This window comes from Medicago sativa, chromosome 3, assembly GCF_051527215.1.
Source record: "Medicago sativa cultivar Bolivia chromosome 3, Bolivia_mono, whole genome shotgun sequence".
Lineage (NCBI taxonomy): Eukaryota > Viridiplantae > Streptophyta > Magnoliopsida > Fabales > Fabaceae > Medicago > Medicago sativa.
Window position 1 is genome coordinate 83,888,281 of NC_140751.1, and position 25,984 is coordinate 83,914,264.

The window sequence follows — 25,984 nt, forward strand, 5'->3', positions numbered from 1 at the left end:
ACTTTTTTAGTTAATATTGGTGTAAGCATAATCTTTTTTGTTTTCTACTAATAAGGAGGGAATGATACAGGTAACACGTTTGATAATTTCTCTTCCTACAAATTGCATAGTATCAAAAATAGCCATTCCGGATATTGCCTTATCCGCTGGAGAATTTATAAACAAATACATATATTTTTTTTCTTTTCAAACTATTGCAGTTTTTAAATTTCACCTACTTGGTACTATTTAAAAATAAACTTACTTAGGAATTGGTTCAAAAAGTCAAAACGACGAAGAAAATGTATTTTGTTCCTAATTAGAGACGGTACTAATAAAAGGGTATGTTAGAAAACACCCCACATTTGGATCACCAAACATTCACCTGTTAGACATTGTCACTACTCTTGCATTGCATCGCATCTCTCATGGTGGTGGCCAAAAACTCCATTCGTTGTCTTTCTAGAGCATACAAATCATTCATCAAAATATGGTTTCGACGTAAAAAATCATCATCATCTACCGATGATAACAATCCACGATGCAGCGACCAAACTCAACAGGTACATTTTATTTGTAATATGAAATTGTACATATATCATCATCTATTGATTTTAACAAATCACGTTCAATGTGTCATTATTAACAACAAAAAATATTATCATTATTTGTTTCATTTCACATCCAATTTTAAGAATGACCATTTTCATAGAAATTTGATGCATGAATACATAATGAAAATCTAAACAAAGTCCTCAAAGTGATCTTTATGATTCATCAGGAACCTGTTGTAGATGACAAATCGGGTAAAAACGCGAATGGAATTCACAACATGGGATTGAATGGAGATGCATCAAGAGAAGATGATCTAATGACGAGTCCAAGATTAGGATGTTGTTTATGTAGGCATAGAAGCTTAGACATTTCACGTTTACCTTCTACGTCAAGAAACAACACAATCAACAGCAGGAAGAGGAACAAACAAAAGAGAAGCAGGAGCGTGGGAAGCTCTGAGAATTTTATTCCTACCCCTTCTTCATTGAATAGTAGTATTAGTGGCAATTTGACAATGCATTCTCGTATGCAGTCAAGAAATGGTAGCAGTCGTAGAAGTGGAACTCCAATATTGTACTCCAATTCATCTGGGAGGTTAAAACCTCCACCAATTGAGAAAAATATTGAATGTACCCTTGATGAGTTGTGTCATGGTTGCAAGAAAACGGTCATGATTACAAGAGATGTCCTCACGAGATACCGGGTTCGTATATATATATCCATCCTCATCATTTGATTAATTGATCATTAATGTTACTTATTATACGTTCCTTTTGATTTGGCAGAAATACATTTTTAGTTATTTTTGCTTTTGATCCCTCAAAAGTTTTGTGTCACAGTTGGTTTCCCTGCATGAACTTGGATTCTCTAGTGTTCATGAAGCTATACCGACCGTGGGATTTAGAAAGATAAAACTTCTAAATTTAACGGTCCCTACAGCTGCAGCACTATATTGAATCAATAGAGAATCCAATTTTAAGTGCTTGATGGTTGCAAGTAAGGATTCTGATACCAAAGATTTGGTAGCCTTTATATATTAGCTCTCTAATTTACAAGGTTAGCTATAAGACCAAAGATATATTTTGAGGGGCTAAAAACACATTTAACAGACCAAAGATATATTTCGAGGGGATAAAAACACATTTAACCTTTTGTAAAAAAAAACACATTTAACCCTTATAATTTTTAAAAGTGGTAGGTGTGTGTGTGTAATTAACCTTAACCTGAAAGGGGGATAGAAACACATGATTTATGAATATGTTTTTGATGTTTAATTTGTTTTATCATGCAGGGGTGTAGTTCAAGAGGAGGAACTATTAACAATAAATGTACAACCTGGATGGAAGAAAGGAACAAAGATTAAATTTGAAGGAAAAGGGAATGAGAGACCTAATTATGCATACTCAGAAGACATAATATTTTATATATCTGAGAAAAGACATCACTTATTTAGAAGAGAAGGAGATGACTTGGAATTATGTGTAGAAATTCCCTTGCTAAAGGCACTTACAGGATGTACAATATCAGTTCCATTGTTGGGTGGAGAGCATATGAATTTGACACTAGATGAGATCATATACCCTGGCTATCAGAAGATTATCACTGACCAAGGTATGCCAATCTCAACAGAACCAGAGAAGAGAGGAAACTTAAGAATTACATTTCTTGTTGAGTTTCCAACACATCTCACAGATAATCAAAGATCTGATGTTTTTGGTATTTTACAGAATTCTTGTTAGTTAATTGAAAGCATTTTTTATTTGCGATGCCCTCTTTTTATTGTTGAATAGAGTAAACTTCTCAACCTTTGGAGCATCAAACATAAACCACAAAAGTAAAACAATGATTTCTAGTTAGGAAAGAAAATTTATGTTGAAACCAGATTTTTTATAAAAGGTTGCAACTGTGATTTGAAGCGCAACATCAAATTTTTTATGGTTCCACCGCCACAATACGACTGATGTATAACGTGCATCGGTCAAATTTAAGCGCAATACCACATTATTTCAAGGATCGCAACGCGACTTCGAGTCTTCGACTTCAAATATAATGTGGTATATAGCTTTGTTCTTTATCGCGGTTTTACGGGTAATGCATTAATAAGCTATATATATCGGTTTATCTGACAAGTAGGACTAAGAACTACTTGCATTTGAAAAGACATGTCACAACACTACTCATCATATATCAAATACCAATTTGCTTTTAAAAAGCACAAGCCTCTCTTAAAACGTTTATTTTAGAAAAATTGTTACAATGAAATCAATGTGCACAATAAAATACAATAAAATCAGAACAAATGGTACAGCACTAGCAGGTATCGGCTACATTTGAAAACAAATTAAAGCTTAGGACCATCCAAAAAGAGCACGAACAACACCAGTAACATCGCCGGCGACTAGAGCCTTCATCAATTTCTGCTTTGTATCAGTGTAAGGCGGGTACCTTATCGATGCATCACCCGTAAAACCACGGTAAAGAACTGCCTTTTTGTGAGTAAAAGCGTCAAAGGAGAATTTCCCATGGTATGCACCCATTCCACTGTCACCAACTCCCCCAAATGGCAAAGTATGAACCACAAGCTGCACAAGGAAAAGGAAAAGATATAAGTAACATTGCATGATAAGGATATATGCATTCATGGAAAGGTTTTAGAAAATAAAAAACAAACTATTACATGTAAGACAGTGTCATTGATAAGCAAACCCCCAGCAGAAACATTCTTCACAAATTGCTCCTTGAACTTGTTGTCATTTGTAAATAAATATGCAGCAAGTGGCTTTGTTCCTGCGTTGATCAAATCGAAGCTTTCTTCCAGCTTGTTCACCTGTTCCAAGCAAGAAAGAAAGTATTATAATTGATGCCCCATTGTTTTAAATTGGATACAAGCTAATGAAGCTTATCGATGAATATTTGAGTACTTTTCAAAGAGTTCTTTGTGTCTTTTATTCTTACCGTGATAATGGGAAGCAATGGACCAAAGATCTCCTCACTCATTATCAGAGAATCTTGTGGAGCGTCTAATACAATAGTGGGAGCAATCCTCCTGTAATTTGCTTGTGTCAAGATCCATTGCATTGCAGTATATAAAACCTACTAAACTTGAATTAAGAGGAGAGCTTACAGTTTGTTTTCATCCTTTTCACCTCCATAAACAACCTTGCCAGAAACCTTCTCGTCGTCCAACATCTTTACCAAGCGAGCAAAGTGGTTAGAACTCACAATGCGCGATAAATCATTGGATTCTATTGGATTCTTTCCAAAGAAGCTTTCCAATTCTGTCTTTAAGGCATCAACCTGGAAATGAGAGGCACCAAACATTAGATACACAAAGACAGATATTTAGAACTCTTAACAACGAGGGAAAATTTCATACCAATTTGGGGGCAAAGTCTTTTGTTGTTATAACGTAATCAGGAGAAATGCAGGCTTGTCCATTGTTACAGCACCACTTTCCTGAAATTATCCGTCTAGCTGTAACCTAGTAAACACAAATTAATTTAAGTCAATAATGAGTTAAGGGGAAGGAGATCAAAGTGATATAACTAGTTACTGACTGGAAAATAAAAAAAGAAGGCTAAGACTTAGAACCTGATTGGATGAAAAATTTAATTAAACGCTTATAACATAAACACTTGTCGATTTGTCATATTGCTTTCATGTGTAAGGTTTTTTTATAATAAAAGATAAAATAAAGTTAAATTGTTTTCAATGGCTATCCAGGAGAACTGAAGGAAATAACTTGATAACAACTTAATAAGTCAATCCAAACATGGCCTTAATCAATACCTCTAAATTGACATTTGAATCCACAACAGTTGGAGATTTTCCTCCAAGCTCCAGAACGACTGGTGTAAGGTGTTTTGCAGCAGCCGCCATCACTATCCGTCCCACTTTTCCATTACCTGAAAATCAAGTAATTACTTATGCTATGAAATCTTTTGTTCAAATGATGTATTTATTTGATTATCTGAGATGAGATTTCAAAATTCACAATACCAATAATGGCATACCAATTGCACGACAAAACCAAAATAACAATTCATAACCATCCAAGAAAAACAGACTGGTGATAAACAAGACCAACCTGTATACAAAATTTTGTCCCACTTTTGTTGCAACAATGCAGTAGTTTCATCAACGGCCCCCTCCACAACTCTTATAGATGAGTTATCCATGTACCTCCCTAATAAGTTCGCCAGCAGTGAAGACGAGGCTGGAGCAATTTCTGATGGTTTTAGAACCACGGCGTTTCCGGCTGCTATAGCTCCAACAACTGGATCAAGGGACAGCACTGAAAAGACAGACAGAGAGAGTGATATTATAGTCTTCATAGATTATTAAAGAAACTAAAGGCTCAAAATATTAACTCAAATACAACCAACAAGGTTCTGTTCTGTTAAACAACTGAATGAAGTGTTTATAGCATACACATTTATCATATAAGTGTCTATGTATAAGCCATTTGTATAACAAAAGGTAAAATAATTGTCAAACTGTTTTTATAAGATATCGTGAAAAATTTATGGAAATAAGTCAAAAACAGCTTGTAGACTTGCATATAAGTTGTTTCAATATAAGTTCTACTAAACAGTCTCAAGAATGTTGGTGTAAGTAAATAAACTCAAATAAGTCAAACCAATCATGCTGAAGGTCAACTTACAAAATGGATAGTTCCAAGCAGAGATGACTAACACTACACCAAGTGGTTCAGGTACTATTTCAGCTGAAGAAGGAAAAGTTGTGATTGAAGTTTTAGCCTGAAATATTATTAAAGGAACTTTTTGTTATAAAAATATTCAAATAAACTATATATAAGAAATATAAATGAAAAATGTCCTTCTCAGCTGAAGAAATTGGGGTAAAATAAACCTTTTCTGGGGCCATCCATTGTTTCAATTCCTTCAGCGTGACTTCACATGAGTTTTTAAACATACCAATCTGCAAAAAAAGTACATCAGTGAAGAGTAGAAGGAAAATTATCTTTATTATAGTTGTATTGATTGCAACATTGACCTGTCAATTGCTTAGTTGTATTCATCCAAAATATGTTTGTTTAGTTACAAATGTTACAAAATGTTCGGTTACTCTATTTTGAATTTATGGAAAGCGGTGTCATTGAGTGAAATGAAACCAAGGGATACTAAATTTTTAAACCCAAAAATATTTTAAGTTGAATCCAATGTAGTTGAGAATAGTATAACCGAGTTTTTCTCAACTGCTACGGAGTCCATTTAGTAAAAAGGAAAGAGGTTGGACTAGGCGGCTAATTTTAAGCACGGTCAAGAGGCACACTCACACATGACCATGCGAATTTCGCGAGTAACTTGAAAATGCTACGCAGGCATTGGCATGCCACAGTCTCACACTAATACGCAAGTTGAGCTGAGCGCATATTGTGTCAACCAAAGTTATGGCTATTAGGATTTAGCTTTAACATTTTTATCTCCAACTACTCATTGTAAAAAACATTTTACATACACACCAGTCAATCAAAGTTTATTTTTCTTGTAATTTACCCTTATTTTACATACACCTTTTACTTATATTTTCCAGAACACTTTAGTTCTCACAATTCTTTGATCGATCATTTGAAAGAAAGAGTATCGCTATATATCGAAAACTATTGGTCAAATTATCTACTAACTTTCAAATTTCCTAACAAATTGATTTAGATTTCTTTTCTCATAAAAACCAAACCAAACCAATTTATTATGCCTAGGAAGTTTTATTCCTCCATTGAATAAATTAGCGCCTTCTTGTCCCTGTCTTTTAAGAAGCATCCTGGTTTCCGTGACTTGTATTTACGTGATTGTGAAGTAACTTTAATGTGATCGTTCAAGTGAAAAGCATGTTCCGTAAAAAAAAGAAGGTGAAAAGCATTTTTCTTTTTGAAGGGAAAAAGTGAAAAGCATGTTTCCTCCTTTATTAAAGAAAACATAAAATATTGACGTCATACAAGGAAAAAAATCAAAGTAATTGTATCGTCGGAACGGTTGCCATCATAATAGTGACTCCAAATGAAAAATCTCAAGAATATCTCAGCCTTGAAAACTTATGATGTTTATGTTATAACAAAAAACTTGATTCTCTAGCTCTTCTATCGATTTCAATTGCACGTACCAAAAAAATGAATTATAATTTAAAAAGAGAGACCATAAAAATCATATATATATGAAAGCAACTTAAACATGAAATTAGGTACCTCGTAGACAACAGTTTCAAGCGGTGGTTTAGCAAGGTCAGAACGAAGAGCATCAATGATTTGATCCTGTTGTTCATCAACCATCTTCAAAAGAGCTTTCACCTGCGATACTCTCCATTCATAACTTCGTGTCTTACCAGAATTAAAGCTCACCCTCAGGTCCTTCACCAACGACGACGCCGCTTCTCCGTCAAACACCACCTTCTTCTGTGACTGATCTTCACCCGACATTTTATACTATTGCTATGTTACTATTGATTTCTGGGATAATAATAAGGAGATAAACTGAGAGCAAAGTGGAAATATTTGTATACGTTGAAACTAGCTGAGAGCAGAGTGGAAATATTTGGTATGCGTTGAAACTAAAAGATGAAGATACAAATGAATTTATAGTGCATATTATTTGTCCTCTGTTGACTGTGTTACGTTGCCAGAGGATAGGAGAATCCTATTTTGTTTTTTTATATATAGGAGAGTCGTATTATTAAAGCAACAATCCTTTTCATATTTCAGTTAGCCGACCTTATGTTTCTCAATTAAGAGACAAATTAAAGGATTTGAATACCAAAAAAATAAAACCGAATACAATTATTTTCTTAACTAGTAGTTAATAATTGAATGATATTATTTTTAAAAAAACGACCAATATTTATAAGCTAATTTTGTGTGTTTTACGATACTTTGTATTTCTTTGTCAAAAAAATTTGTTTCATAAGACAACTGACTCTCTCTCTCTCTAATATATATATATATATATTTAAAAATACATAACACTATTTTTATGAAAAAAAATGTTTAACATCATTCCAATAAGTGATACTAGACTTTAAAAGTTTATGATATTTTAAACATTTGTTAACATTAAAACTTAGTTAGATTGATTTTGTGGTGTTGGTTTGAGACTTTGTAGTATGCTTCTTTCAGATCTCGCATTGAATTATTCCCGTATCAATTTTGGTGGACTAATTTAACTTTTTAAAAATATATTTGTTAACATTATAAATTTTGAGGATCAATTATATTATTATTTTATTTAAAGGACGCAGTGTTAGAATTTATTCTTTTACACTTCAAAATTCAAATTCAACGTATTTTTTATTTCTGGATAAATACAATATAATCATATAGACCCCAGAAAGATTTTGGAAAACATCACTCTCATTTTAATTAGATAAAGATGCGTAACAATATTTCTTTTTTATTTCAAGTTTCAGATGCATATAAGCATTTAGAAATTTTAGGATGTTTGAGATTTTAGTGAGGGAAATGTTAACGAGTGTCTCCGAAAGACTCTTTAAGCATTTTAAATGGTAAGTTTTTATGAAAATGTGTGTATTTAATGAATTAAAAATTGTAATAATTGTTTTTGCCTTCTTCAAAAAAAAATTGAAATAATTGACTTTTTAAAAGAATAATTTCTAAATTTTGGATATTTAAAGAGTATTCCATGGAGACTCGTTAACAAGATCTTTTTAGCTATACATTTTAGATAAATGCATTTCTAACTTGTATTGTATTTAAGGATACATGTAAAGGATTTTAAAAGTGGAAATTTGACATTGGAGAAAGTATTTTTTATACTTTAGAAAATTTGATGCAGAATTTTAAGATAGAATTATTATTTGTAGTTTTCTAACATGTAGCATTAAAATACATGTGAGCATTCTCCAAAGGATGCTAGAGATTACAGCTTGTTTGTTTGTCACGATATAGAAGAATGCTATGGTATGGCTAAGACAGTGTGATGTGAAGATGACGCACACAGTGAGAAATGAGGAGAAAATAGGTTTGAGGGAGAGATCCGAAAGTACAAGACGATGGCCGAACGTTGAATTGAGAGGGAAATGGCACGTAGAGAGAATGCGCGTTTTGGACTTTTTAGAAAGATATGCGTTGCTAGGTGTGGAAAGGAACATATCCAGGTTACTGCATTTTGACAAAATAATTTTGTTATGCTTCTAATTTTAGCAAAAACCAAGTAGTATATGTCTTCTATTTGTAAAGCAGGTTTATCTTTATCTTCTCGATCGACCATCAAACTAGGGTGCATTTAGTTTGCACCACCTAATAGATGGGTGCAAGTTTGACCAACTTTTTTTACCTTTAGATTAAATCAGCCCACAAGTATTATCATGGTTTGACTACACCAAATCACCCATCTCTCTCCTAATCTTATTGATTAAAGGATTTGAATACCAAAAAAAATAAAACTGAATACAATTATTTTCTTTTCTTTTTTTGAAGGATGAATACAATTATTTTCTTAACTAGTAGTTAATAATTGAATGATATTTTTTTAAAAACGACCAATATTTATAAGCTAATTTTGTATGTTTTACGATACTTTGTATTTCTTTGTCAAAAAAATTTGTTTCATAAAACAACGTCTCTCTCTAATATATATATTTAAAAATACATAACACTATTTTTATGATAAAAAATGTTTAACATCATTAAAATAAGTGATACTAGACTTTAAAAGTTTATGATATTTTAAACATTTGTTAACATTAAAAAATTTTAAACATTTGTTAACATTAAAACTTACTTGGTCGGGGTTCGAACCCATGATATTTTAAACATTTGTTAACTTAACATTAAAACTTACTTGGTCGGGGTTCGAACCCCGTACCTTGCATATTTTATGCATTGTCTATACCAACTGAGCTAAGCTCACGAAGACTTCTTAAAAATATATTTGTTAACATTATAAATTTTGAGGATCAATTGTATTATTATTTTATTTAAAGGATGCGGTATTTTTTTTGAATAAAAGATGCTCATAGCATTTCATTACTAATAACGAGTTGATACAATCGGGTACTTTAAAATAAACTATGGGACTAGCCGTTAAAGTGGCTTCCCGGCAAGAATATGAGCCGCCACATTTGCTTGTCTCCGATTAAACTCCACCCTAGAGTTTGTGAATGAGGATGAAAAAAGATTCCGGCATGCTAAGATAACGTGACCAATCTCTCGTAACATTAAGACGATGAGAATTGAAAGCATCGGCTATTACCTTTGATTCCAACACAAAATCGACATGATCGAACCGCATATCCGCCAACCATTGTAGTGTGTGTAGCGGACCAAGGGCTTCGCCAACTTCCACCGAGTATTTTGAGGATAGACTCACAGTTTGGGCGAGCACGTAGGTGCCGGCATCATCATATAAACAGATCCCGATACCCGTACGATTCCACAAAGAAGAAAGAGAGGCATCAATATTGCATTTAAAGGACGCAGTATTAGAATTTATTCTTTTACACTTCAAAATTCAAATTCAACGTATTTTTATTTTTGGATAAATACAATATAATCATATGGACCCCAGATAGATTTTGGAAAACATCACTCTCATTTTAATTAGATAAAGATGCGTAACAATATTTCTTTTTATTTCAAGTTTTAGATACATATAAGCATTTAGCACATTTTAGGATGTTTGAGATTTTAGCGAGGGAAATATTAACGAGTGTCTTCGTACTCTTTAAGTACTTTAAATGATAAGTTTTTATGAAAATGTGTGTATTTAATGAATTGAAAATTGTAATAATTGACATTTTAAAAGAATAATTTCTAAATTTTGGATACTTAAAGAAAGTATTCCATGGACACTCGTTAACAAGATCTTTTAGCTATACATTTTAGATAAATGCATTTCTAACTTGTATTTAATGATACATGTAAAGGATTTTAAAAGTGGAAATTTGACATTGGAGAAAGTATTTTTTATACTTTAGAAAATTTGATGCAGAATTTTAAGATAGAATTATTATATATAGTTTTCTAACATGTACCATTAAAATACATGTTAGCATTCTCCAAAGTATGCTAGAGATTACAGCTTGTTTGTTTGTCACGATATAGAAGAATACTATGGTATGGCTAAGACAGCGTGATGTGAAGATGACGCACACAGTGAGAAATGAGGAGAAAATAGGTTTGAGGGAGAGATCCGAAAGTACAAGACGATGGCCGACCGTTGAATTGAGAGGGAAATGGCACGTAGAGAGAATGCGCGTTTTGGACTTTTTTTAGAAAGATATGCGTTGCTAGGTGTGGAAAGGAACATATCCAGCTTACCGCATTTTGACAAAATAATTTTGTTATGCTTCTAATTTTAGCAAAAACCAAGTAAGATAAAAAGGTTCACGTCTTCTAGCTTACCGAATTTATCGGGTTCCAACTTGAAATTGTGAGGGGTAAGATAAAAATTCCTTTTGTCAAATTTATTATGTTAATTTTATTTCAGTTTAAACTTAAGATGGAAATTAAAAAGTAGTGATGTGATATGATAAGTAAGGGAAATAATTTATCATATTTTATTGATATATCAAACGAGAGATGACATGATAAATTAATCATATTTTATCTCTCTATCTCGATCATCAAACTAGCATTGCGCATCTTTATCTTTCCTCTTCTCTCTTCTTAAATCCTGTACTCCTAAACTCTTTAACAAGCAAGTTTTTTTTTCCTTCAAATGTGCGACTTATAATTGATTAATTATTTCTTCATTCATTTTAAAATGAGTGTTAGTTTTACAAAAAAAACATTTCAAAAATAATGTCATCTACACTTTTTAATGTAAGATTAATTCATTCGTTTTTTCAAATTTTGCCCTTTAATAATTATTAAGTTCGCTACTTTCAAAACATTATACTTAATTTACATTTATGCTAGTGAAAAGTACACCAATAGAGAATAATTTTATTTTAGTAAAAGTGTAATATTTTTTGACAACATAATTGCATTTTTTAATTTGTGCGTAAAAATATTAAACGACACATATTTTAAAATGGAGGACGTATTAATTTTTGTACCAAAAAAATATTATTGATTTTGTTTTTAACAAGATTAATATGAAAAGTGTCTTTAAAAAAATATATGAAAAGTAAGACATTACAAGGTAAACATATTCAATATTCAAATTGAGAGTGCTGAAGGTACTATTGACGAAAAAAGTGTTAAGACTCTCTAACACTTATTGTAACACCCCAAAAATTACATGTAATGATTTAACGAAGTTAATTAGAAGTATTCTTGATTTTATGACTATAATGATGTTATGATTCAAGAATATTATGTTAGCTATGAAGAAATAGATTTATGATGATTAATGACGTGCTATGAGGATTATTATGATGAAGGGGAAAAGTAAATAAAATAATATAGAGGCGGGAGGTGTAGAATAGAATTTTTAATTAAGTGGGGGAGGGAGGAGTAAAAATAATAGAAAATAGAATAGAAAGAAATAGTAGTAAGAGGCTAGCCCAAGTATAAATAGAGAATTAAAATTCAGAGGTCTCACTTTTACCGAAGCGTAGAAACAAGAGAAGAGGAGCGAGGAAGAGGAGAAAAACCCTAATTTTAAAGGAGAGCGCTAAAAGTTGTGACTTCGGAGATTTGAGGTAAGGGGGAGATTCCTTTCACTCTAGGGTATATTAATCTATGATGGGGGTATCTTAGTTTTAGTATGATGTGATGTGATGTTATAATGTGAATTATAAAGAAATTATGGTGATGAACGAAGGTAATGATGTTGTTGAACGAATGAAATTTAGGAAGATTAATGTAGGGTTTATGAATTGAAAATTTGATCTTGAAAAGAATAGGTAATCCGGTGAGATATTGAAAAAGTTAGTGTTTAGATTGTAGGGTAACCCTAGGTGATGTTTCCTATAAATTTGGGATCAAACGGGGTTGAAAAAAAGAGATTTTTAGGCAAGTTAGGAGCAAATTCGAGGGTAAAAACGCCGTTTTACGTGTTCTCGAAATTGTCACAAACGTGCCACGATTGGAGTCCAACGTGCCACGATTTTTCGGGAACGAAAACCCTTTTTAAGCCGTCACCAACGTGCCACGATGGGAACTCAACGTGCCACGATGCAAAGTGTGCACTTAGATCGATTTTTGACCCACTTTTATGCCTCTAAAGTGGTTCCTAAGATGTATAGTAAGGTCTAAACTTAGATGAGAGGAATTTAATTAAGGGTTATGAGAGTAGTTTCGTAAGCCATAATGTATTTTAAAATAAGACGAGTATTAAGATTATTAAAGAAGAATAAAGTTGAAGATAAGACTAATTAGAAAAGCATGAACTAGAGTAAACCGTAACACGAAGTTAGAAGTATGGGGTAATAGACGACAATAATGAAGAACTAATACTTGATGATAAGATCTTAAAAACTTAATAATCTAGTCGTGTAGATGGAAACCATTATGTGGAGAATGGAATAGTGATTGAGTATGAAGGGTATGATGTGTCTATAGAAGTAAAAGATGAAGAGAACGAGGGTAAATTAAGGATGGATGTAGGATCTAAACATGATGTTGATTTGACAAAAATGTAAACTAATATGTAGATATGATGTTAACGAAGCCGAATGAGATGTTCACGTTATAAGATAATGAGGTATGATGATAGTATAGATGTCGTATGATGATGATGAACGACGTAAATAAAGATGCTTATGAAAGACTCAAGGGGAAGTAGAGTGAGTTGTAAGAGAGTTGTTCATGAACTAATAAATATGAAAATGATAGTAAATTATTGTAAGGGATAAATATAACGACGAGGCTATGTTAAGAGTGTGAACTAAGGAAAGTTGTCGTGTTGATGCGGAAAGGAGTCAAGGTAAAAGTGGTAAAGTTAAAGATACGACGAGGCGTAGGTGAACGAGGATTAGAGAGGAGTAGGTTAAATAAAGAGATGTGGTGAAAGATGTGATGAATATCGAGTTACTTATGATTAATGATACAAGATCATAACAGTACAAATAGCGAGGACGAATTTAGAGAACTCGATTACGAATGTTGGGGTCGTTAGGATGAAATGTAAACCGAGATAGGAAGTTGTGTACGAATTAAATGAACGGCGTGAGGGGTAGTAAGAGCGGTGAGTCGGGATATGAATCTAATAGAAGAGAGTAAGATGAATGAGAAGAAAGGTAAGGGATAAGATAAGAAAAGATGATTGTTTTAGGAATAGTTCATAAACAAGAGACAAAGATAATAGAAGAAACTTAGAATAAAGATTGAGTCTAATAATTTAACCTATATTTTTAATGGTACAAACCAAGTAAAATAAGTGTATGATGTTAGAGGACTAAGGTAATCGACGATAGGGTCTTATGACTTAATAAGTCTATTCGTATGGACGAAGTTATTAGGAGGAAAGATGAGGGAGTAGTAAAAATCATAAAGACCTAGGATGAAGGATAAGGTAGGTTACTAGGAGTAAATGGTGCAAAGAATGTAGAAGAAACCAAGGATGAGTGTAGGTTCTAAACATGACGTGAGTTTTAACAAGAGAATGAGTTAGATATAATCGGTATGGACATATGATGTTAATTAACAATAAGGTGTTAATGAAGATGTATAACGACGTTATGATTGTTAAAATGACGAAAGACGAAAAATGACGAAAGATGAATAATGACGAATGATGAAAAATGACGAATGACTATGACGTAAAGATGATGTGTTGTTTATGTTGAAGGTGAGAAAAACACAAGAAGCGGGGGTTGAATTGTGTTTTAGAAAAATTCTTCGTTTCTCCTAAAAACCGAACACACCGATCGAAGCTAAGCGAGACAGCCTTCGAAGTGATAATCGAATCTAAATGCAACGGAATAAAACAGAGAGAGAAGAAGAAGAACGACACAAAGCAATTATACCGGTTCCTTCCACAATCCGGAAGTAGTCCAGTCCCCCTTGCACTTCCAAGGAGATTTCACTATGAGTAATATCTCGATTACAAATGCTCAAGCACACAAGCAAGAGACTTCCAATGCTCAAGCACACAAGCAAGAGACTTCCTTTGCTCAAGAACACAATCAAGAGACTTCCGCTCGAAGCACAACCGCAAGAGACTTCCTAACTAAACAAAATTACACGAGAAAATTGTTTAAGGTTGAACACTTGATATACAATCGTAGGTGCTCACAATACAAATCGAATACGTACTCAATGGACTTAAGAATTTCTAAGATATGACTTTGAGACACGTAAATTCTAAGTGAATGCAGAACAATTTCAGCGAGAGGTTTGGTACTTGTGAAAATCTTGTGAGTCTTTCGTTCGAGCGTTCTTGCATTACCAAAACTCCAGTCTTCACTCCTTTATATAGAGGTGTGAAAGAGACGTTGTGAAATTGCCAAGACACCAAAGAGTCGTTGTTGAAGCTTGATCTTTCACCAATGATCTTTTGCCTCGATTTGGTTGTTGTCCTATGAAGAACCAATTTGAAATCCATTCCTTATCCAAAGGAACATCTATGCAGGCGAGACCGTATTTCGGAGCCGTTTTCTTGTCTTGAAGCGCGTACACAAAACGAGTAGTGGAGAACGTGGTTGTACAATTCGTACAAAGTACAATGTCAACGCTTTCATCCAAATTGCAAGCACAAACCTTCAAACACCTTTGAAATGACCGTTGCAAAACTCCACTAATCCTTTGTTTGTGTTTTCGAATCCAATAGACGGCTTTTGCATTGATAATTCTTCAATTCTTGAATCTTTTGTAAATCCAAATGAGATTCACTTTTCCGGTGAAATAGCTTCGATGAGGCGGCTTCCGATGATGCAAACTCTTCGATGATATGACTTCGCAGCCTTCGGTGACGCGGCTTCGATGATGTGGCTTCGGACCTCTTGTCTTCGAAGCACTATTCTTCAGAGCGACTTACTTCAGAGCGCTATTTCTTCGTAGCAGCTTGACTTCGGGAGCGCTTTGCCTTCGTAATCATCTAAGCTTCATTTCCTTTGCTCTTTATTTGCTCATTCGTAACCAATGATGATGTAACTTTATAATTATGGTCCCGTACACTTGAACAAATATTAGCTAGTCTAATTTACAATTTTTAATACCTTGTTATCATCAAAACTTTTTAAGGTTCATTGTTAAACACATTTTGTTCCAACATATGTGTCTTTCTAAATGATGTATGGTGAGTCTTCATGCATCATATCATACCGCATAATGACGAATGACGAATGACGAATGACGAAATGTATGTTTCGTAACACATCTCCGAACTACATTATTATGACGATAGGATCCGGTACCGGCATGCATGTAGGTTTAGGAATGAAGTACGTTGCATATAGGTCATGATAGGTGAACTGTGATATGTGCTAATGATGTGAATATGGTATGTGTGTTAAAGGTGTGCATAAGATGTATGTGTTAATGATGTTTATGAAATAAATTGTATTAATATCATGATGAATGATTGATGATGATATGATGAATAATTGATGATGATGTGAATGAAGGACCAATGATGATAAGACTATCTACTTTATTATTCATGTATCCCAATATATGTTATGTTGTGAATTCTCACCCCTTTGCCGTTGTTTGTGTATTTTGGTGTCCGTACCCTTGGGGTACGTATACTCGAGATGAGGAGTTTTAGCTTTGCGGGACGCTTAGAAGGTGGCAACGGGGATATACTCCCGTAGCTATTATTTGTGATATAAAGTAGTCGAATAAATACGTGCTCGATCCGTAACACTTTGGGTTGGGTTAAACGTTGAATGTCCCCGAATTATGAAGTTTAAGCATTTTGATGTTTTATGCTATTTTTCCTAAATAATTTTGAAGACAAGATACTTTATAATAATGAAATTTTTATGAAGGATCTTCCGCCGTTGTATCCGATTCTCTATTATTTTATTACGTAGTAAGATGAATGAATGTGTGTGACATCCTTTTTCGTTAAAACCATGATTATTATTATGTAAAATTATCGTCGGGAATTAGGGTGTTACACTTACCTTTTTATTGAGTAATTTTATTGGATAAAGTTATTTTGTGTCTTACTATTTTATGTGGGACCTAATTTCAATTTGTGGAATCCAAATTAATTTCACTCAATAAAAAAATAAGTGTTGAAAAGAGAATAATATTCTAACACTCTTCTCTCAATTAAACTTGTCGCATACATTGTACGTTTTTTTTTTTGTGGTGGTCGGGGTTTGAACCCCAAACCTTATATATATATATATATATTATATTATCTTTACCAACCGAGTTAAACTCACGAGGGCTACATTGTACGTTTTTAGCTATGACCGTAAAGGAAAATGTTAATGAATAACTTTGTGGCACTATTTAAGAATCTTAATGGTAAATTTTTATAAATATATATATATATATATATATATATATATATATATATATATATATATATATATATATATATATATATGAGTTAGGATCCGTTGACACCGAGGTGTCAACGGATTCGTTGACACCAAATCTTAACCGTTGATTTCTTTTGATCCAAAGGCTTATATTTATTCATTTAGAATATCATGTGAATCACTCTCACCTGATTATCCTTCTATTGTTTTCTGTCTCTTCACAAAATATGAAGGCAGTGCTTAATTATGTGCCTTTCTGATCCATGAATGCCATGAATATATGCAATTCCATTTTCTGGCCATTTACAAAAAATCTAACGGCCTTGTTATGCAAAATTGATTTTCGCTCGCAAAGCTTATCTCCCTTCCAAAAGTAACAATCCGTCGTTGGAATGGAACATCAAATCCGGCACATATTCGACGGATCCATTATCTGTTTCATTCAATTTCACGTTTTCCAAATAGCAATAATCCTATTTTCTCTCATTGCATTGCAGTTTTTTTTACGCCTAGGAATACAAAGTTGGAACTTGGCACCACAATAACATTAGATTGAATTTATATTACAAAATTTGAACCATGAATTTTAGGTCAGATGGTATCGTTTCAGAGAAGAAGGGGTAGAATGAAAGAACAAAAAATTTGAGATCTCGTTTCGAGAAAGACAGAAGAATAATCCCGTGATAGTGCTTCATATGATATTCTAAACGAACAAATATAAGCCTTCGCATAAAAAAAATCAACGGTTAAGATTTGGTGTCAACGAATTCGTTGACACCGGTGTCAACGGATCCTAACTCTATATATATATATATATATATATATATATATATATATATAACATATTGAAAATCAAAGCATTTACCTTGTGTAAAAGGTAATTTCTTAAATTAAAATTCTTAAAAAGAAAAAGTATTTGGAGCATTGATTAGACCATCTCCATTGCGAGAGTCTTAACTATTTAAGACCCGGTAGGTACCCTAATGGGGAGAATCTTTTTCAAGGTCTTATAAGACCCGGTGTCTTATTTAAGATCCTCGTTTTTAAGCGGGACCCCTACTCATTTAATATTAAAAAATTAAAATATAATAATATAAAGTTATTGATAATTGATTAGTGGATCCCATTTAAAAACTTTGTGTGAGATGTGAAGTATTGCCTAACAACCCTACTGTAAAGCCCTTGTAATTGATATTGTCACATGTACGTCATTCATTAGTTTTTTTTAAGTGACATTCATTAGCTGCCTAAAACACTTTTTGGGGTAGAAAAAACACAATTTAAATTTAGCTAAATCTTATCTAAAGCTGACGCAGTTGTTAATCAACTAATCCGCAAAATCAAATTGAACATTACGTGTAAAACCTTTACCAATTAAACACGTTAAAGACGAGGCAAACCGTGCTAATAAAAACTAAACACGTTAAAGAACTGATAAGAAGTTTGATTAATGGTGTTTGTCGGCAAAATGCCTATTCACAATAACATGTGGTTTGATGATGAGCCACATCACTCGTCATATGTAGTACCCCATCCGGTCCTATTTATAAGAAAAAGTTAGGTCAACAAAAGTGAATGTATTTGGACTGAATTTTTAACTAGATACATCAACTTTTGTTGACCTAAATTTCTCTTATAAATAGGACCGGAAGGAGTAGTAAATAATAATTTAATCAAAGGTCAAATAAGTTTTTAATTCACATAAATACATTAAATATTATTTTTAAACTTTTGAATCATTTTTTATACTCTCTCCGTCCTAAATTATAAGGAAAAAAATTCATTTTTTTTGTCCCAAATTATAAGAAAAAAAACCAAATTTATATCATATTTAATTATGTTTTTTCAAAAAATTATTTTTTCCAAAGTAAAATTAAATGCAAAGTGCATTCAATTTGCTCTCCTTTTCATTTTCTTTATAATCAACAACCAATGAAAATTGTTTTTACATCTTCCTATAAAACTTATTTCAAAGATAACACAAAAAACTATGTTACAAGCTACTATGTTTTAGTTTTCTTAATAAGTGTGATTTTTTTCCCTTATAATATGGGACGGAGGGAGTATATGTTTAGAATATTTTAAATATTTTTTTAAAAACTTTTGAATCATTTTTTATATATGTTTAGAATATTATAAAAAAAATTATGTAAAAAATGAGCTTAAAACACATTTAAGTTGACCTAATGGTATTGACTTGGGACATTGAATTGTACTTCTCTCATGTCTAGATTCGATTTCTCTTGGTGCCAATTTTGGTGGGTGGCCACTCCAAGTGAGCTATGGGATTAGACCCTTCAAGTTAGTGAGTTGTTTGGTTAGATCGACTTGGGACATTGAATTGTACTTCTCTCATGTCTAGATTCAATTTCTCTTGGTGCCAATTTTGGTGGGTGGCCACTCCAAGTGAGCTATGGGATTAGACCCTTCAAGTTAGTCGGTTGTTTGGTCGGATACGGCGTGACGAAACGCTATAGTTTTTCAACAAAATGGGAATTCAATCATTCGGCTTATAGATAAAATTAGAGTAAATTACACTTCCCTTCCCTCAAAGATGCTTGAATTACACTCTCCTCCCCTTTTATGTTAAAATATACACTCTCCTCCTTTGAAAAGTAAAATTTACACTCCCATCCCCTAAAAGATGCTTGAATTACAACCTCTCCCTTAATAATTAAATATGGACTACATTTTAATCTATTTTAACATAAATAAATATTTGTATAATTTAAATTAATTTTGAATCACCATTTAAAAAATATAAATTCGTTTCTTTATAATCTAAATGTCAATAACAATTAAATTTAAATATTTTATTATTAATTTTATAATTTAAAGTATAAAATTCACTTTTAAATAACCATACTTAATCGACTTTAGTAATTTTTCACATATTTTAATTTTATTTTGGGTTGTTTCATATTTTATAATAGGGTTTAAAATTATATGTTAATAAAATTGTGAATACAAAATAGAGAAAGATATGTATTCAAAATTTGATTATATATTCTCTAAAAAAATTGATTATATTAAAATGAACCCGCAATTCTATTTTTCTTTTTAAGTTGTTAGATTATTTTTTTTTGTTAGATTATTATAAATAAAAAAAAATTATTGAGGGACTAAAGCGTAGATTTTAACATAAAAGGGGAGAGAAATGTAATTCAAGTTTCTCTCAAGGGAGGAAAGTGAAATATTTTCTAATATGTTTTGAATAAGAGGGAGGGGGAGTGTACATTTTAACATAAGAGGGGAGAGGATTGTAATTCAAGCATTTTTGAAAGGATGGAAGTGTAATTTTCTCATAAAATAAAGCTTCAATATTTCTGGTTGTTGAAGGCAGCTCATTCTAGTTTTGCTTTTAATTATCACATGTGTTGCTTAATCCTCTTTTATGTATGAGAGTTATTGCTTAATTTATTTTAAGCATGCGTGCATTATGGTTATATCGCTTTTTCCATTGTTAACATGATGTAACAAATATTTCTTCTACTTTAGTTCTTCTTTGACACTCCTTGTGCTTCACGAGACTAAGTTTTGGTTAATGTATTTCTTTTTAGCTTTTTTAAAAAAAAGTTTTCACAGCAATAAAAATGAGCGCAAAATATGATTTCTAAGCGTATTTTTTTTCTTTTACAAAACATAACCTTTAAAAAAAGAAAGTTATACCCGACACATACCTTCACCTCAACATTTAACACAAACTACCAAATTTATCCTTTGCATAAAATAAAACACAATCACCCCTTCACTTTTCACCCCCACCTTTTTCTAGAAAAAATCGATTGGCAGTTCATCCCCTTTTCTGGAAGAAAAAAAACACTTCTTTTGTGTTCTCTCCGTCGTTTATGTGTTCTTTCTCTTAAACTTTTTCAGTGTTTGTTCTTTTTAATTGTTTACCGAAATCATTGATTGAGGTTTGCTAGGTTTTCCAAGGTTTTCTGTGTTAGGAATCCTTCACGGAATCGTATTCTGGAAATTACGATTTGGTGAAAGCTGTCTTCGGGTACTGTGTTCACCAAAGCGTAAGTGTTCCAGTAGATTTTTGGAAAACGCTGACAAAGCGTTCCGGTTAATTCTTTCCGGAATCATTTCGTGATGAATTCCGGTTCAAGATTTTTTTTACGTTCTTAATTTTACTTTTTTTACTCAAACTTTTTTTAATTTTATTAGACATTAAGAATACACACCGTATGCAGAGAATTGTGGATACAGGGTGTGGCGAGTTGGACGATTGTTTTTTGGCTGTCTGCTGTGTTAATTATGGTTTTATGAGGTCCTCTCTGTGCCTGTTCTTTGGTTTTCTGCTAAGGTTTTGTGGCTGTCTCTGTTTTAAGCCTTCAGGTGTGTTATTGGATTGTGGGGCTTTCACTGTTTGGACACCCCTTCGTTTGTTTTTTTTTCCTCCCTTGAGAGTTTTTTGTTTTCCTTTCTTCTTTATTTTGGAGGTTGTAGCTTTAGTGCCTTAACATTTCTTGTGTAATTGGTATCAATTGGAATAAAATTTTGCAATTTCAAAAAACAAAATGATTAGACACAGTGAAACACTTAGAAGCAATTGCTACTTCAATTATTAGTTCATGTACAACAAAATCTGATGAGAGGAGTGCTTTTAATGAAAAGTCATTGCTTCCTTGTGAGTGAAATGAAGCAATAATATAATGAAGGAGCATAAAACACTAACTTTAAACAAGATATGCTTATTTTGAGATCACCATCTATTGTTAAGTCACTACTGCACCCTTCTCACTATTGGATCCACGAGTTAAGAATAATTTTAAACAAGATATGCATAAGTTAAGAATAAAGGCTAGCTATGATCTTATAGATTACAGAAGTTGGATTTTTTTTAATTGGAGTCATCGGAAAAGTTTCACAACGGAAAAGTTTCACATCGGAAAAGTTTCACATCACGTTTCCGGTTTGCTAAGTTTAGAATAGAATTTTCCAGTTTCACGACAACCACATGCACGGAAAGACGACAACCACATGCACCGGAAAGGATTTGTTGAGAATTCCGGTGTACATTCCGGAAAGATAGGAGGAGTATTCAAATGATTTTCGGAACCGTGAATATGAGTGTTCCGAATTTTTTTTTCGGAAAAGTTATAAAGTGAAAAAAAATCAGAAATACGAAGAATATCATGTGGGGGTGAACTCATAACGAATTGGAAAATGTTGAAAGTGAGGGTGAAAAATAATGTATAAAAAGCTAAATAACAAAAAGGGTAAAATTGGAATATTTAAAAATTAGTAGGGGTGAAAGTACATGTGTCGGGGTATGGGGTAAAATTTCCTAAAAAAAAAATCAAATAAAATAGGAATTTATTAGATTTGTTAGTCCATATACAATCTGGCATGGATTGCAAGAGAGGATATCCTTTTTTTTTTTTAATCTATACATTACATAAGAGAGGATGTCCTTTTTTTATCTATACATTACTTTTTAAGTTATATCATTACATTTGTACATTTTTTATTTCAATTTGGAGATAAAAGAGAAGAGGGTACAAATTTTCCTCTCCAACAAGTCGACCACAATTTTCTTTATCTATGTTTACTCTTTCATTTTCTTCGTTTAGATAGTGGTTTTAGATCAATTTTTAACCTAAAATAGTTTTAACTATTTATTCATTAAGAGGGTCCTCATCCTTTTCTCTCTATTTCAATCTAAAATAATGATTTCACATGGATCAAGGTTTTTTATTTGTGTGATTTTGTTGTCCGAGTGTGGCGCCGTGTATTTCAATCTAAAATAATGATTTCACATGGATCAAGGTTTTTTATTTGTGTGATTTTGTTGTCCGAGTGTGGCGCATTTGTGTTGTTTGTTGTCTTGTACAACTTTGTTTGATTTCTCGACTTGTTGCAATGTTCATTGGGCTCTTATTGAAAGATTAATTATTCAATCAATGATTTGAGTGTTAACGCCGCATATTCATAAACATGGATATTTCGGTCACTTTAATTCTATCATATTCTTCGTGTATATTTTCGTCGTTGTATGCTATGAACTTAGAATGTTGTGAGTTTGTTTGCATAGTTATTATTCTTTACGTTTTTAGCGATGTTAAATGATATACTCTATTAGTTTGAATAAATTAATATCACCGTTTATGTCAAAAAAAATCATTACATTTATACTTTCATCCCTACAAACTATAAAAAAATGTTGACTTTGCCCTTTTTACTATTTAACCTTCTACACTTCTTTTTTACTTTCACTTTTTACATTTTCGGATCAACCACGAGTTCAACCCCACGTTAGATTTTTGGTGTGCATTCGGTATTTTCGGTTTCATAATATTTCCGAAAACTATAAAAAAAACATTTCCAATTTTTTATTTTGCGGAAAACATAAACATACTTTTCTCGGTGGCGTTTGTGATGGGAAAGTGGAAAACTTTCCTATGATGGGAAAGTAGTGTTTTGGCCATAGATTTATTAATATAAATATTCAATGGTTCGTATTTGTTACTTGTAACTTTTGTTCACTTTTTGGTTATACAAATACTTCAAAAATTCGGACCCCACCTCGCTGTTGGTTTAATGTTAATTTATTTAATGGGCCATCAGCTTTTTATGGGTCAATAGTTACGGGCCCGTATAATCTAAATCAAAATTTATGAAGCTCGAATGAAAACGTTATATTAACACCCACTAAAAGTTTTGCCTTATTGTACATATCAAAAACATTAATTAAAATGTGGTAAAATAATTTGTTAGGTGTTAATGCATATTAATAGGAGATAATCATGTTGAAAAAATATAGAATGTGGTGGTAGCAACATCTTAATTGAATAAAAATTTGTAAAAATGAAATAAACTAGACTAGTTTATTAGAAAATATATGATGTGGTACAATGAAAAATGTTCATTAAGATCAAATGTAGAAATCACAAATGTTAAACAAAAGTTTGATTAAGCATTAAGGTTCCTTAAATCTTACATTGATAGGTTTCTCTTGTGTTTCCTTAAATCTTACATTGGCCGGTTTTAGAAAGTATGGATTTTCACGCTTAATTGATTGGTTTCATTTAGGGTTCGTAAGTCTTGTATTGATTGGTTTCTCTTGAGGTAGCTTAACTATTATCATCAATTGTTTCCCTTTTGATTTCTCTTAGGGTTCCTTAAGTGTTATATTGATTGGTTTCTTACGAGGTTTCTTAACTATTATAATCATTGGTTTCCGTTAGGGTTCTTAAGTCTTATATTGATTGACTTCTATTAGGGTTTGTTAACTCTTATAGTCATCGATTTTCCATTTGATCTCTCTTAGGGTTCTTGAAGTCTTATGTTCATTGGTTTGTCTTCGTGTTTGTTAACTCTTATAATCACCGGTTTCCATTTGATTTCTCTTAGGGTTCTTTAAGTCATATATTGATTGGTTTCTCTTGGGGGTTGCTTAACCATTATAATCATTAGTCTATCTTTTGATTTCTCTTAGGGTTCCTTAAATAATATAGTGATTGGTTGCTCTCATGGCTCCTTAACTCTTACTTATTCCGGTTTTTATTATAAGAAACAATTGACTTTTTAGCATTCATTGTATAAGTGATGTATCTAGTCTATATTTTTAACGAGATGCATTAATTATTCAATGGTTTAAAAAGTTAATTGTTTCTTATAATAAGGACCGGAGGGAGTATAACATTTCGTATATATTTCTCTTAGGGTTCCTTTAGTATAACATAGTAATTGTTTTTCCTTTTGGTTTTTAATAATTTTAAGGGTTTTATTATAACTAAATAACCTCCTAATTACGGTTTTGTTTTGGTTTGGTTTGGTTAGGTTATATTTTTTTTAAGGATAAACTATTTATTTTATTTTTGGTGGAAGAAGGATAAAATATTTTTATATTTAAAGATTAGTTATATTATAATTTTTTTAACCGGTTTTTTTTTTGTTGTTGTAGTGGTTTAGAACCGGTATTCCTAATTGGTATAGAACCGGGTTCTCTCCTTCTTCCTACACAAACACGTACGCCAATGCATTCTCTTCTCTCAATTTCAAAAACACGTATGCATTCTCTTTTCTCAATTTCAAAAATGCGTTTTTTCCTTCTTCCTCATCGTATCTAAAAACGCATACGCCTTCTCATCTCTCAATTTCAAAAACGCGTACGCTTGTCCCGCTAACCGTATAACATCGCAACCCATTTTCACCTTCTTCCAATCTTCAAACGCGTACGCTTCGGTACTTCCGACTCACTTTGAACAAATGACGGATCTCCAAAATAAAATATTAACCAAAGGTTTCGTGGAGGTCGATTTAAACCATAATAAGCCATTAATAACATTTACCTTCGTTCAAGATAGAACAAGCAACAAAAGAGGTTCCGCATCCGATCCTTGTCTAACTACTATCGAATTCGAAATCTGGAGAAAGGTTGGCTTTGGCCGTGTTGTTCTTCGGCCTTGTTCTTCATACTATGTTTCACACCAACCGATCCCCCACGTGACTCTCTTTCTTTCATTAAAGTGAGAATTGTTTTTTATTTCTCTGGTGTAAAAAGTAAATTTGATTGTGTAACGACGAAGGTTTTTAAAACCGAATTTATCCAATAAAATATTTTTCACAGTAGACGTAGCTTGAAATTTTATATGAGGTCTTGAAAAGTTAGAGGAACTTAAAATAATTTACATCTTACATTAAAATACTTAAAACTGAATGTAAAGAGAGTTTTTAGAAATAAGTAAATTCAAATACAAATAGAGATCTTAACTCTAGATTCGGTGATTCGGCTTCAATTAACCGAAAAAGAAACAACAAAGTGAGATGAGACACTACGGTCCCAATGAATTTCTAAGCTGGGATAAAACATAGCATTCTGCAATGCTATACGATAATAATAATATGATCTACCATTTCGGCTAACAATACACGTCGTATATTAACATCACTTGCCTTAGACAATATAATATAACTAGATTATATAGAGCACAACTGCATCTAACCAATCACTCAGACGTGGATAATCTTAAGTGATCGATTCTTACAATATAGTCTGCTTTAAACTAGCCTTTGTAAGTGGTGCCCCACTTACATACATATATTGGAACTGCCACATAAGGGTTCCCTCTATGCTCGA

The 25,984-nt window shown here is 32.4% G+C and overlaps 1 protein-coding gene and 1 pseudogene across 2 annotated transcripts; one reads left to right on the plus strand and one right to left on the minus strand.

The window, feature by feature from the left end:
- The first annotated feature begins 284 nt into the window (after window positions 1–284).
- On the plus strand, window positions 285–2,300 carry LOC146941104 (uncharacterized; annotated as a pseudogene). The gene is made up of 3 exons (XR_015032253.1): window positions 285–542; window positions 761–1,237; window positions 1,826–2,300. The product of XR_015032253.1 is annotated as an uncharacterized LOC146941104 (transcript).
- Window positions 2,301–2,719: 419 nt separating this feature from the next.
- Window positions 2,720–7,097, minus strand: LOC146941105 (aldehyde dehydrogenase family 3 member H1-like). Its single transcript, XM_085754891.1, has 10 exons — window positions 6,740–7,097; window positions 5,407–5,475; window positions 5,198–5,294; window positions 4,622–4,828; window positions 4,324–4,439; window positions 3,911–4,015; window positions 3,659–3,831; window positions 3,490–3,580; window positions 3,212–3,361; window positions 2,720–3,116 (listed from the first exon to the last, which is right to left on the minus strand). The coding sequence occupies exons 1-10, from the start codon at window positions 6,968–6,970 to the stop codon at window positions 2,883–2,885; spliced, it is 1,473 nt and encodes a 490-aa protein (XP_085611017.1). The 5' UTR covers window positions 6,971–7,097; the 3' UTR covers window positions 2,720–2,882.
- Window positions 7,098–25,984: the final 18,887 nt, after the last annotated feature.